Below are 14,211 nucleotides of genomic sequence, written 5' to 3'. Positions count from 1 at the left end.
TCAGACTCACGTCCATCGAGTCAGTGATGCCATCCAGCCATCTCATCCTCTGTCGTCCCCTTCTCCTCCTGCCCCCAATGCCTCCCAGCATCAGTCTTTTCCAATGAGTCAGCTCTTTGCATGAGGTGGCCAAAGTACTGGAGTTTAAAATATAATTAATTTCACCTGTTTCTTTTTGCCTTTTTTAAATGTCACTATTGGGAAATTAAAAATTGTATATTGGGCTATTAGTTGTCATTTGTGTGCTATCACTATTGGATGACAAATGCTATTTTAGAGTTGTGGAAATTTTTCTAAGTATGACACAACAGCTAAAAACTGAAAAGAAAGAAAAGGAAAAAATTAATAGTTTTGGGTATCAATAAAAATCTTTTGTGAAGCAAAAAGATTGTAAGGAAAAAAACCCAAAAACTCAATGGGAAATATATGCAATTTTGGGTTAATGCTATTTTTAAAAGGAGGTTTTAAAAATTAATTCAACGGCAGTAGATATTTCAGAAGTAAACAAATGGACAAAGAGAAAAATGTTTCAAGAAAAATTTTTGAAGTATTATATGTGAATAATGAGCAGCATATTGAGTTGACTTACCTCCCTCAAAAATCACAAAATGCAAAATATCCATAAAGAAAAGAATGAATAAAATCTATTACTAGTGAGTGAGTAGAGAAAAGGTACTCTAATATATACTGTTAATAAGAGCATAAAATTAGTATCATACTTTATGGAAGTATGAATCAGTAGGCTTAATTTTTCTTATGTTCTTTAGATAGCAAGTCCAAATTTCTTTCATTCATTCCAACAAATATTTGTTGAGTGCTTGTCATATTCCAGGCAGTGGTAACAGTGCTTAGAATATAGGGTGGGTGGAGATAAACAGTATACCAGTAAATCAGTATGACAGGATGTAAGGTAGGCCATTCTTCCTGAGTCAGTTTTATGTGAAGCAGCTGTTTAGTTGCTAAGTTGTCTCCATCTCTTCTTGAGACCCCATGAACTGTAGCCCCCCTAGTCTCCTCTGTCTATGGTATTACCAAGGCAAGAATACTGGAATGAGTTGTCATTTCCTTCTCCAGGGGATGTTCCCAACCCAATATCTTCTCCTGAATTGGCAGGGGGATTCTTGACCACTGAGCCATCTATCACATACCAAAGTCAGAGTAAGGCAGATATCCTATATAGAGAATTTACAAAGGAGATTTCAGAGGAGCTAGTTCTGTGGTTTTTTTTTTACCCCATAATCAGATCATGGGTATTAAAAAGGGTTTAAATATAGAGAGGAAATAGGATTTTGCAAAAAAGATAATTCCTTAGAAAGAGCTGTGGCTTTGCTTTTGAGTCTTTCATATAAGATTGCGGGGAGAGAAGAGCAAAGAAGTGCTGTAGTGTAATCACTGCAAATCTGGTAAGGGGCTTCTTGGGTTGAACTGAGAATTTGAAATGTATTTCAAACATTTGGAAGAGGGAGAGAATCTTAAGTTAAAAAACAGAGTTATACAGAGTCCTAGTAACTTGGACTAGACATACTCATTTATTTGAAGTGGTTTATTACTTAAGTAAACAATTAAGCCTTGGACTGGAAACTATGCAAGTTTTATTCTAGGATCAACTGAAGATTGATCCTTAGAAGAAATGGAGTAGCCATCATAGTGAACAAAAGAGTCTGAAATGCAGTACTTGGATGCAGTCTCAAAAACAACAGAATGATCTCTGTTCATTTCTAAGGCAAACCATTCAATACCACTGTAATACAAGTCTATGCCCCAACCAGTAATGCTGAAGAAGCTGAAGTTGAACGGTTCTATGAAGACCTACAAGACCTTTTATAACTAACACCCAAAAAAGATGTCCTTTTCATTATAGGGGACTGGAATGCAAAAGTAGGAAGTCAAGAAACACCTGGAGTAACAGGCAAATTTGGCCTTGGAGTGTAGAACGAAGCAAGGCAAAGTCTAATAGAGTTTTGCCAAGACAACGCACTGGTCATAGCAAACACCCTCTTCCAACAACACCAGAGAATACTCTACACATGGACATCTCCAGATGGCTAACACTCAAATCAGGTTAATTATATTCTTTGCAGCCAAAGATGGAGAAGCTTTATACAGTCAGTAAAAACAAGACCAGGAGCTGACTGTGGCTCAGATCATGAACTCCTTATTGCCAAATTCAGACTTAAATTGAAGAAAGTGGGGAAAACCACTAGACCATACAATATGACCTAAATCAAATCCCTTATGATTATACAGTGAAAGTGAGAAATAGATTTAAGGGACTAGATCTGATAGACATTATCTGATGAACTATGGATGGAGGTTTGTGACATTGTACAGGAGACAGGGATCAAGACCATCCCCAAGAAAAAGAAATGCAAAAAAGCAAAATGGCGGTCTGAGGAGGCCTTACTGTGAAAGGAAGAAAAATAGCTGTAAAAGGAAGAAAAGCAAAAGGCAAAGGAGAAAAGGAAAGATACAACCATTTGAATGCAGAGTTCCAAAGAATAGCAAGGAGAGATAAGAAAGCCTTCCTCAGCAATCAATGCAAAGAAATAGAGGAAAACAACAGAATGGGAAAGACTAGAGATCTCTTCAAGAAATTTCAAGGGAACATTTCATGCAAAGATGGACTCTGTAAATGACAGAAATGGTATGGACCTAACAGAAGCAGAAGATATTAAGAAGTGGCAAGAATACACAGAAGAACTATACAGAAAAGATCTTCATGACCCAGATAATCATGATGGTGTGATCACTCACCTAGAGCCAGATATCCTAGAATGTGAAGTCAAGTGGGCCTTAGGAAGCATCACTACGAACAAAGCTAGTGGAGGTGATGGAATTCCAGTGGAGCTATTTCAAATCCTGAAAGATGATGCTGTGAAAGTGATGCACTCAATATGCCAGCAAATTTGGAAAACTTAGCAGTGGCCACAGGACTGGAAAAGGTCAGTTTTCATTCCAATCCCAAAGAAAGGCAATGCCAAAGAATGCTCAAACTACTGCACAATTGCACTCATCTCACATGCTAGTAAAGTAATGCTCAAAATTCTCCAAGCCAGGCTTCAACAATATGTGAACCGTGAACTTCCAGATGTTCAAGCTGGTTTTAGAAAAGGCAGAGGAACTAGAGATCAAATTGCCAACATCCATTGGATCATGGAAAAAGGAAGAGAGTTCCAGAAAAACGTCTACTTCTGCTTTATTGACTATACCAAAGCCTTTGACTGTGTGGATCACAATAAACTGTGGAAAATTCTGAAAGAGATGGGAATACCAGACCACCTGACCTGCCTCTTGAGAAACCTGTATGCAGGTCAGGAAGCAACAGTTAGATCTGGACATGGAACAATAGACTGATTCCAAATAGGAAAATGAGTACGTCAAGGCTGTATATTGTCACCCTGCTTATTTAACTTCTATGCAGAGTACATCATGAGAAACGTTGGGCTGGAAGAAGTACAAGCTGGAATCAAGATTGCCGGGAGAAATATCAATAACCTCAGATACTCAGATGACACCACCCTTATGGTAGAAGGTTAAGAAGAACTAAAGAGGCTCTTGATGAAAGTGAAAGTGGAGAGTGAAAAAGTTGGCTTAAAGCTCAACATTCAGAAAACTAAGATCATGGCATCCGGTCCCATCACTTCATGGCAAATAGATGGGGAAACAGTATCAGACTTTATTTTTCTGGGCTCCAGAATCACTGCAGATGGTCTTTGCAGCCATCTTGTAAGGAAAGTTATGACCAACCTAGACATCATATTAAAAAGCAGAGATATTACTTTGTCAACAAATGTTTGTCTAGTCAAGGCTATGGTTTTTCCAATAGTCATGTATGGATGTGAAAGTTGGACTATAAAGAAAGCTGAGCACTGAAGAATTGATGCTTTTGAACTGTGGTGTTGAAGACTCTTGAGAGTCCCTTTGACTGCAAGGAGATCCAACCAGTCCATCCTAAAGGAGATGAGTCCTGGGTGTTTATTGGAAGCACTGATGTTGAAGCTGAAACTCCAATAGTTTGGCCACCTAACTGGAAGAGCTGACTCATTTGAAAAGACCCTGATGCTGGGAAAGATTGAGGGCAGGAGGAGAAGGTGATGACAGAGGATGAGATGGTTGGATGGCATCACCGACTCAATGGACATGAGTTTGGGTGAACTCCGGGAGTTGGTAATGGACAGGGGAGGCCTGGCATGCTGCAGTTCATGGGGTTCTAAAGAGTCGGACACGACTGAGCGACTGAACTGAACAACGGAAGATTACACTAACTGGAATACATTTAAAAGTTGAGCTTAATCTGATTATAGTTCATTTGTGGTTCATTTTAAAAATCTGCTTATACCTGTTAGATGAAGACTAGTAGGTACGACATAGAATAGATAGGATAGGAGAAGAGGAGTAGAGGTGACGTTGAGTATAGGCATGAAGGAAGTAAGTTATGTGTGCATAGCTTTTGGAGAAGGGAACTAGTGCAAGACCCTGAGGTAAAACTGTGTGTCACCTTGTGGCTGGACGAAAGTGAACATAGTGAGGAGTGATGGGGAAATGATTAGAGTCAGGAGGCAGCTTATAGGTTATTGTGAGGCTTTTGCATTTTAATTTTGAGTGAGTTGGGAAGCTGTTGAGGGTTTTGAGCAGAGCGTGAAATCTGATTCCCTTTTAAAAGAATTCCTTTAGATACTGCTTTAAGAAAAGACTGTAGGGGCAACACAGTCACAATCATGAAGACCAGGCATTTTTTTTTTTAACTTTTTATTTTGTATTGGGGTATAGCTGATTAACAAACAATGTTATGATAGTTTCAGGTGAACAGTGAAGGGACTCAGCCATACAAATACATGTATCCATTCTCCCTGCTCCCATCCAGGCTGCCACACAACATTGAGCAGAGTTCCATGTGCCATATAGTAGGTTCTTGTTGGTTATCCATTTTAAATATAGCAGTGTAAGACCAAGCACTTTTAATTATTTGTTTTAAAGATATCTTTAAGATTAACCAGATACGTAAAAACGTGTGTTCAAAAATGTTCATTCTACCACTTAATGTTCAGTTCAGTTCAGTCACTCAGTCGTGTCCGACTCTTTGTGACCCCATGAACTGCAGCACGCCAAGCCTCCCTGTCCATCACCAACTCCCAGAGTCCACCCAAATCCATGCCCATTGAATCGATGATGCCATCCAACCATCTTATCCTCTGTCATCCCCTTCTCCTCCTGCCCTCAATCTTTGCCAGCATCAGGGTCTTTTCAAAGGAGTCAGCTCTTCGTATCAGGTGCCCAAACTATTGGAGTTTCAAAGTATCAGAACTTAATGTTCATGACATATTTTAAAATATGTATTACAGAGCAAATTGTAAATATGACATCAGTTTCCATCTTCTTCCCCACAACCTCCCACAGAAAGTAGATGGAGAGGTAGAGTGGAAAGAGATTTGGAAGTCAATGTATTAACATGTTACTAGTGATTTTGCATGGAAATGGGTGTTGTGGTTTTGGTGAAGCTATAGATGATTTTATTTTCTTCTTTTCACCCATTTATATCATTATTTTCTGTTATGTATTAATTAGAATCAGGGTAAAAAGTTTTTTTTATTTGAAATTGAACTGTGATGGCATTCCTCTTCGGCTTGCTTTACAAATAATTTTAGTGTGACTCTATCTAAGCATGGACTTGGATAAAGAAAAGGAAAGCAACGATAGTGAGAAATGTCTTGAGATCAGTATTTCCTGAAAGGCAGAAGGGAAGGTGATGAGGGGAATGAACTGAAACTCCTTGAAGAAGGAGAGACAAGTATGCACCAAGTATGTTGGTGAAATTGGAAGGGTGAATCCATAATTATTGGAAGTCTCTCATTAACACACACATAATCTTCAACTGTGCAAATGCTGCCTTAAGGCAGAATTCATTATAAAATACTGATTTATTGTTCTTGTAAATGTATGTTGGAATGTAAGCATCCATAGCTCCAAAAATTAGATTTCCAGGTTAAAAAATGAAACCTTTCTTTCTCATATTCTAAAGGAATGAGACCTATGACTCTTCTGTCTTAAGCTTTAAAGAATGACAAGTCATTCCTTATATGATTCTTATGCATAGATATTTTTACATTGAAAATAATTTTTGTATTTAATATTACATTTTCTATTTCTAATTTATGAGATATACTTAAAAGTGAGTGTCAAACTTGTTATTATATTTTGTATTTGAAGCAGATTACTGAATATAGTTTAGAGAAGTAATACTGCATTCTCTCATTTAATTTTCCTCGTAAATTTTGCCTTGTCTATTTAATTTACAGAACTGCTTCCCAAGTTCATTTAATGAAATTTTCACCAGATGGAGAATTTTTTGCCACTGCTGGGAAGGTAATTTGTGAAAATACTATTATCAAGTTGTGTTTATGGTGTATTTTGAAATATCAAAAAAATTTAACTTGTTTCATTATTTAAGTTGCAAACATTTTCTGTTAAATATGTTAAATAGCAAAAATTGGCTAAATATTATTATGTTAAAGGGCAATATGATATAATTGAAACAGCTTAAATCAAAGGTAGATCTGGGTATAAATTTGCCATTTACCAACTTTTTGATCTTGAGCAAGTAGTTAATCACTTTGAGCCTTGGTTTTCTGATGTATAAACTAAGAATAATAATACCTACCTCATAGGTCATGGGTCATAGTTTAGACAGTGTATGTAAAGTGGCACAGTGTCTTGGATATAGTATACTGTCAGTAATAAACTATAACTGTTATTTATGTTATCTTCTAGCTGACAGCTATATTAGACTGTATTTATAGTAAAAGAATTTACAGACTTTCTAGAAGGACATTTTTAACTTTTCTTTGTTATTACCTGTTGATTTCAGAATAGTGAATTCCCTTAAATTTTAATTATTTTAAATCATTGGTTCACAGAGCACTTTACATAAAACTAATAGTCTGAAGTTATTTTTCCCATGACTCAAATCGGCAGACTAAGAATATGAGATGTCTTAAATTCTTGGTGAGGTATTTTCTCCTAAAAATTTTTTAGGAGAAAACTAGGGCTGTTTAATCTGATTAACTTTAGTCAGCGTCAGGAATGTAATTAGTAGCTTAAGAGCAGAACCTGGTACATGCTAATCTCTCATTCTTGCTTTCCTTCCCAGATTAGGAGATGCAATTTTGATTGTGCTTAGAATATTTTGTATGGTGGTAGTTGCTAACTAGTTAATATCATTTTCTTTGAACATTCATACGACAATCTATAAAAAATGTTGTTTTATAAAATTAGCAGTATTTTGAAGTCTACTAATGGTAATACTTTCTTATTTAATATTTGGCTAAGTGAGAAAATGAACCCTTCATCTTTAGGTCTTTCCTGAATGACTTTATTTTCCATATCAAATAGTAGCTAGCATTTTCCTTGAACCAACCTTTGCAAAATACACACGTTCACATACCTTAATTCTCAAAGAACAGTTAAGGAATGCTGGTTAGAAAAGTATCAGAATCAGAGATTTTCTTAATTTTTTCATGCCCAATCCCTATGTTCCTTTAATTGGGAAGAAAAATCTTACCTTTGGTATTTGGTTTAACCTTTAATTCTGATCTGGATGTTTTTCTGTTTCTGTTTTTCCACCCTCTTAGGATGACTGTCTTTTAAAGGTATGGTATAATGTAGAAAACTGGCGGACATCTGTTACCTCTCCAGATAAAAATTCAGAAAAACAATCTGAAGGAGAAACTGACTTTTCTTTTGTATATCTGGCCCATCCTCGAGCTGTAAATGGATTTTCCTGGCGTAAAACAAGCAAATATATGCCTAGGTCAGTGGATTAGTCATTTTTCCCATGTATTAAGAGAACGTCATCTTTGTGACTTTGACCGCTTTTCTCATTTTGAGAATCCATTGCTATAGGGTTTTTGCCCATGAAGATTCAAGTAGTACTAGATAGCTCCTGGACTGCAAGCCTCTGGCTATGAGTTAACTATATATGATACTTAAGAGGAGAGCCATGTGAAAGGATAATTTACCTCTAGTTCAGATATCTTAAAGTGACAAGAGTTGTGCATCTTTTTCTTTCAGTTCTTTCATCTTTAATCATTCTCCAAATTTCTATTTGCATCAACTTTTTCATATTTCACTCTCTTTAGCTTGTCCCTTTCTATGTGTATCCACTGGTTTTTTTTTTTTTTTTTTTTGTAACTAAAAATACAAGCTTTATTGAGAGTGTATACCATGAGACTTCAAATATTTCTTTAACTGCCTGCAGCATCTTTGAGGAAAAGTACATGGGCTAATAGATTATGATGTCCTAAACTAGATATTAATTTAACCTACACATGCATGCACAAATAAACCTGTTAGTACTTCATTTGTTTCCTATAGTCTTTGTCAGACTTGATATCCCGTTGACTTTTTGCATATACTTAGTAAGTTACAGCGGAGAAGGCAATGGCACCCCACTCCAGTACTTTTGCCTAGAAAATCCTGTGGATGGAGGAGCCTGGTAGGCTGCAGTCCATGGGGTCACTAGAGTCGGACACGACTGAGCGACTTCACTTTCACTTTTCACTTTCATGCATTGGAGAAGGAAATGGCAACCCACTCCAGTGTTCTTGCCTGGAGAATCCCAGGGACAGGGAAGCCTGGTGGGCTGCCGTCGATGGGGTCACACAGAGTCGGACACGACTGAAGTGACTTAGCAGCAGCAGCAGCAGTAAGTTACAGAGGTATTGTATTACTTAATTGTAGGTAGAAATCCCTTTTTGTTCCACATGGCCATCTTCAATTTGGCCACACTATGGATCAATACAGTTTTTCCCTTATCTTTTTGTCATCTGAGAATGTCTTAAGCTGATCCATTATAGCATACTTAGATCATCTGTTAACTTTAGTTTTGCTCTTCTGAACCAGCAGAGTAAACCAAGATTTTTAAAAAAAATTATTTCATATTAAACATTCTTTTTAGAGCAGTTTAAGGTTTATAGCAAAGTTGAAGGGAGGTACAGAGATTTTCCATACAACCCTTTTCCCCACATATGCACAACCACCTGCTTTGTCAACATCCTCCACCAGAGTGGTACATTTGTTACAGTTGATGCTTACATCAACACATTATTATCACCTAAAGTCCATAATTTACATTGTGATTCACTCTTGGTGTTGTACATTCTATGGATTTGGACACAAACCCACATATAATGTATGTATAACAGCATACATACATCATTGTTATACCTAGATCTTTTGAACAATTTTGTAGTGCGATAGTTACCATTTTTCTTACCTCTCTCCTCTAGTCTAACAAAGCATTGAAGTAGGACCTTCTAGGTACACAGATGGTTCTTCTGTTAGAAGTACGTTTCACAGTTTTGAGCTAAAGGAGAGTGGTATGGACAGTCTATATTGTTAGCAGAAGCACCCTCAGTCCACCTTCACTTTGAGAACTATTACTTTAGTACTTCTGAGACCATTGCTCACACGTATAAATATGTGTCTAGAATAGAATGAGCCATGACGTGTGTGTGCTCAGTTGTGTCTGACTCTTGGCGACTCCATGGACTGTAGCCCACTAGGCTCCTCTGTCTATAGGATTTTCCAGGCAAGAATACTGGAGTGGGTTGCCATTTCTTTCTCCAGGACATCTTCCCAACTCTGGGATTGAACCCATGTCTCCTGCACAGTCCACAGGGTTGCAAAGAGTCGGACACGACTGAGCAACTTCACTTTCACTTTTCACTTTCATGCACTGGAGAAGGAAATGGCAACCCACTTCATATTCTTGCCTGGAGAATCCCAGGGACGGGGGAGCCTGGGTGGGCTGCCGTCTGTGGGGTCGCACAGAGTCGGACATGACTGAAGTGACTTGGCAGCAGCAGCAGCAGCTCCTGCACTGCAGGTGTATTCTTTACTGCTGAGCCACTGGGGAAGCCCCGAGCTATGACATGCGTAAAGTAAAAACAGCTGTCTTCACAAACTGTCAACCTTTTAGAACTATCAGAAGTTTACATTATTCTGAAGGTTGAGTTCTGACGATATTCCAGGTATTTTCACATGCAGCTAATTAGAGCACCAGAATACTAAAAAAGAGAATTATGAAATATTGTATATTTTGAGAGAGGACAGTCACATCTGCTTCTGATACAGTTCACTCACTGTTGGCAAAAGTGATCATAGTGGAAGATACCATCAGAGGCAGGTACCTTGAACTGGGGCATTAGGAATACTTTATGACAGAAAAAAAAAACATTAATTTTTTCCGCCTGCTTATTTTATCTCTTTTATCAGCTAAATTCTACAGCATAAAGAACTGTGGTATAGAACGAGACTTTTCTGTTAGTTGTGGCGCCTTGGCAAGGTTTCCAGAGTTTCACTTTTGGATCTATTAAAAAAACCAACTGATTTCCTTTAGTTCTTTTAGTTTTCATGTTTGTTTCACCAGCTGCCTGCAGATTTATAGTAGGAAGGCTGATCCTTTCTCATGAGAGTGAAAGAGATCCCGTCAAAGACCATTGTCCTTTCTGTTACGGCATCTTAAAATTAAGATGTTCAGCCAAATGATGATGCTTCACACAAAGTGTCTGCTATCTTAAGAGGAAAAATGGGGATGTGCTTGTAATGATCATATACAGGCACTTCCCTGTTAATTAAAATGATGAATGTAGGACAGATTGGGAGGTTTGGTTATTTTCCCCACACCAACCTTCAGAAGTTGGTTTTACATAACTAGTTTTAGAACCATCTTAGCCTGTTGTTGCCTCAAGATAGGACAACTGTTGCAGACATTTACCCATCATACTGTTGCCCTATATAAGGTCATTCATCTGTATATATCATTTTCGGGTAGAGGGGGAGGGCTGTACCTGAATATGATGTGCTTATTGAAGAGAGAATAAGGTACCTTGATGAAGAAGTGAGAAAGGGAGATATGGCCTGAGCAATGCCTCAGATACATCAGGATATTTCTTCTATGCCGTGCTTATATTACCAGCCAGCTGTTTACACTATTTGTAAAGGTTTGGTGTTCTGAAAAACATTATCTGTGGTCGAAACCGTGTCCATGCTTCTGAGTTGTGCACCTTTCTAGCTTGCTTTGTTGGTCTTGTCTAAGTTCATATGCCTCTCCTGATTGCTGTCTGTTCAACTCTTTTGTCTCCTATCTTCTGCTCTTTCTTTGTAAGCCTCCCATTCTGCCATTTACTGATGGGGCACTATGAACCTTGCACTTTCCATATTGCCTTTTTGTATTTTCTTTTGTTTCTGTTATATTTGATACTATTGCCACTGCCTGTGTGTATGTAAATGTACTAGAGAGAAACAGAGGGAACGAGAGCAGGAAAACGTCAGCGGGAGACAGAGAAAAAAGGGGAAGAAAATTGAAGGAAAAAAAGGAGGGAGAGGCATAAGGATGGGAAAAGGAAGGAGAAACAGAGGGTTTGGAAAGGTAAGGAGAGGCCCGAGGAGGAGGGTACCAATGAGAGGTAGGAGAGGTGGAAAGGGAGGGTGGTTTGGAGAGGCTAAGAAGTAGAGAATTGTAGGAGAAGGCAGAGGCAGAGAAGCCCAGAGAGTGGATGGAGATGGAAAAGAAGTAGGGGAGTAGACATAGAAGGGGAGGGGCAGGGAGGGAGGTGTAAGAGCAGGGGAGGAATCTGGAGAGAGCTACCAAGACAGAATGTGTTGTTCTCCCTTTGCTTTTTTTTTTTTTAATCAGATAGGTATGTTTTAAAAACTGACTACTATAGAATATTTAAAAAAATTTTTTTCTTTAACTTATCAAGTTACTTGATAGAAACCTTCTACTGGTTTTTCTTTTTTAATCAGTTAGATATGTTTGAATAAGTTTCTATTATAGGATATTGCAACTTAAAAAAAATTTTGCTGAGTTAACAAAGACTGTCAGTCAATAGAAAGGTAGTCTTTAATAATAGAATTCCAGCTTTTGAGCTCTTGATGCACATGGGATTTATTAACATATATGTAATTGTTTTGTTATTATTTTGTGGGGTGGCAAGACAGTAAATTCACTGAAAGTCAAAAATGACTAAGGAAGGAGATGGCTAATACTTAACGGATTTTTCTGTTTTCGCACTTGACTGCTTTTGTTATATGTTAGGCAAAGACACAGTAAGTGTACTAGTTACTGTAGCTTGTTAGTGACAAGTATGCATATACCTTTACAGGAAGTAAAAATGAAGCCTTGTGAAATAATTTAAATAAATATCCACTGAATAAATCAGAAAATCTGAATAGAAGATGTCAGGTTTTTTCCTTGTTATTAACTGAGGGAGTATGATACGATCTCAGTTTTTGTTCTTTAGATGTAAGAATCTTGGATTACTGAAACAGGAACTACTGAGTTCTAGGCAGAAAATAAATGGATTAGCAAGTGTTTGCAGTGATGAAATCAAACACCCAACTCAGTTTTAATGGTTTTGACTATGTTGCATAAATGTATACTGACTTTTTTTCATTGATACCTTAGTTGTGTACATTTAAATAATTATAGAAACATTGTGGAATATGATACTGTGGGAAATTTATGTTTTCGCTTCTAAAATCCTTTTATTCCTTAGGGCTTCTGTATGTAATGTACTGTTGACTTGCTGCAAAGATAACATATGTCGTCTTTGGGTAGAGACATTTTTACCAAATGATTGTTTGCTCTATGGAGGTGACTGCAACCATTGGACTGAACCAATTAATTTAACAAATAACAGCAAGAGAAACGTTTCCAGTAAAGAACGAGTTCAGAATGCTTCAGATGTAAGTCTTTTTGTTAGATGTTTTTCCTATATGTTTTAATATCTTTTGTACAAGGCCTTTTTGTAACATTCATCTTAATATTCAAAATCATGGATAGTTATGAAAAAATATATGTCTTAGGAAATCAGTTCTCAGAAAATTTTCAGTATTTTTTTTTTTTGTCTAGCATGAAACTGCCTATAATTACAAAGTTAACCTTAGGTTAACTGATGATATCAAAAGGATGATCATACTTAGCTGAAATAACATAAAGTAAATTAAGATCTGAGAATGCAGAAATTTGACTGTAAAAATAATGTGTTATTTTTCTTTCTTTAGGGCTTAGGGTGTTTGTCCTGTCATTACAGGAATGATTACTTTATCAGATTGTGTTCTACGTTTGTTATCGTTCAAACCTCCAAGAACATGAATTACTATAGTATGGCAAAACTAAAGTCAGTTTTTGATGTTGGGGCTAATTAAACATAGACTAGTAACATGGATCCTTGAAAATAAGAAAGTGACCTAAAAATGATTTATCTTTGAATGTTTTGTATGATTATGGAAATACTGTTTCTCAAATTTAGATCGTATTGCTAGTGGCATAGAATGTAATTAAGTGTGTATTGTATAGAGACTCAACCACTGAGACTCAATCAGTGGTTATATATAGTAATAGTTGAAAGAAGTTCTTGACTAGGAATCGCTTTCAGGTGATGTTGTGTTCTGTATAAAGTATTGTATCGTATGAAAGATGAGAATAGCAATATTGGCGTTGTCTGCCTCATGGATCAAATGAGGTGATTGCAGTGAAAGTGCTTTGTAAACTATGAAATATCATCCTAATGAATGGTGGTAATATTAGTCAGTGCTTTGTGGTCAGTAACCTGTGGATACGAAGAGAACTGTATAAATAGGGACATCATTTCCCACAGATGCATGGTAAACTTTTTTTTTAATTAAGAAAATATTAAATCAAAATTTAACGTATTGTGTGATGGTTTAAAGATGAGTCAGGCAGTTAAAAGTGTCAAGCTTATTTCATGTTTCACATTTGTTGTACAAAAATACTGTAAAGTACTTGTACATATAGGCTTACTTGAAATAGCATCTAACAATCATTATATCACTTATGTGCTTATAACAAAATAGATGTTAGTTTTACTTTGTTTTGCATTGTTTTTATTCTTATAGGTAAATCAGAAATTTTTTCGCAGAGGTCGGAGATCGCTTGCACTTGTAGCACATACTGGGTACCTGCCACACCAGCAAGACCCTCACCACGTTCACAGGAACGCTCCACTGCATGCCAATGCACTTTGCCACTTTCATATTGCAGCCAGCATCAACCCAGCCACAGGTAATAAAGTGCTGTTCAGAAAACGTTTTTCAGATCAAGTAGATTGATTTTTATGACCAGTAAGTTATACTATACTTATTGAGTAAGTAAAAAATTGTAGGTGATTTTCTTAGCTAACTTTTCAT

General features: G+C 37.0%; 1 protein-coding gene across 7 annotated transcripts in view; it reads left to right on the top strand.

The window, feature by feature from the left end:
- The window catches only part of DMXL1 (Dmx like 1), a 125,765-nt gene that overhangs the window by 24,741 nt on the left and 86,813 nt on the right, over positions 1-14,211 (top strand). For all 7 annotated transcript variants that reach the window (XM_070793284.1, XM_070793282.1, XM_070793286.1 and 4 more), the window contains exons 6-9: positions 6,297-6,363; positions 7,629-7,807; positions 12,558-12,747; positions 13,921-14,086. In XM_070793284.1, the coding sequence (XP_070649385.1) occupies positions 6,297-6,363; positions 7,629-7,807; positions 12,558-12,747; positions 13,921-14,086 (602 nt within the window). The remainder of the gene's footprint in view (positions 1-6,296; positions 6,364-7,628; positions 7,808-12,557; positions 12,748-13,920; positions 14,087-14,211) is intronic.

Source organism: Bos indicus, chromosome 7 (assembly GCF_029378745.1).
Source record: "Bos indicus isolate NIAB-ARS_2022 breed Sahiwal x Tharparkar chromosome 7, NIAB-ARS_B.indTharparkar_mat_pri_1.0, whole genome shotgun sequence".
Lineage (NCBI taxonomy): Eukaryota > Metazoa > Chordata > Mammalia > Artiodactyla > Bovidae > Bos > Bos indicus.
Note: the sequence above shows the minus strand (reverse complement) of the source record. Positions and strands in the feature narration are given on the sequence as shown.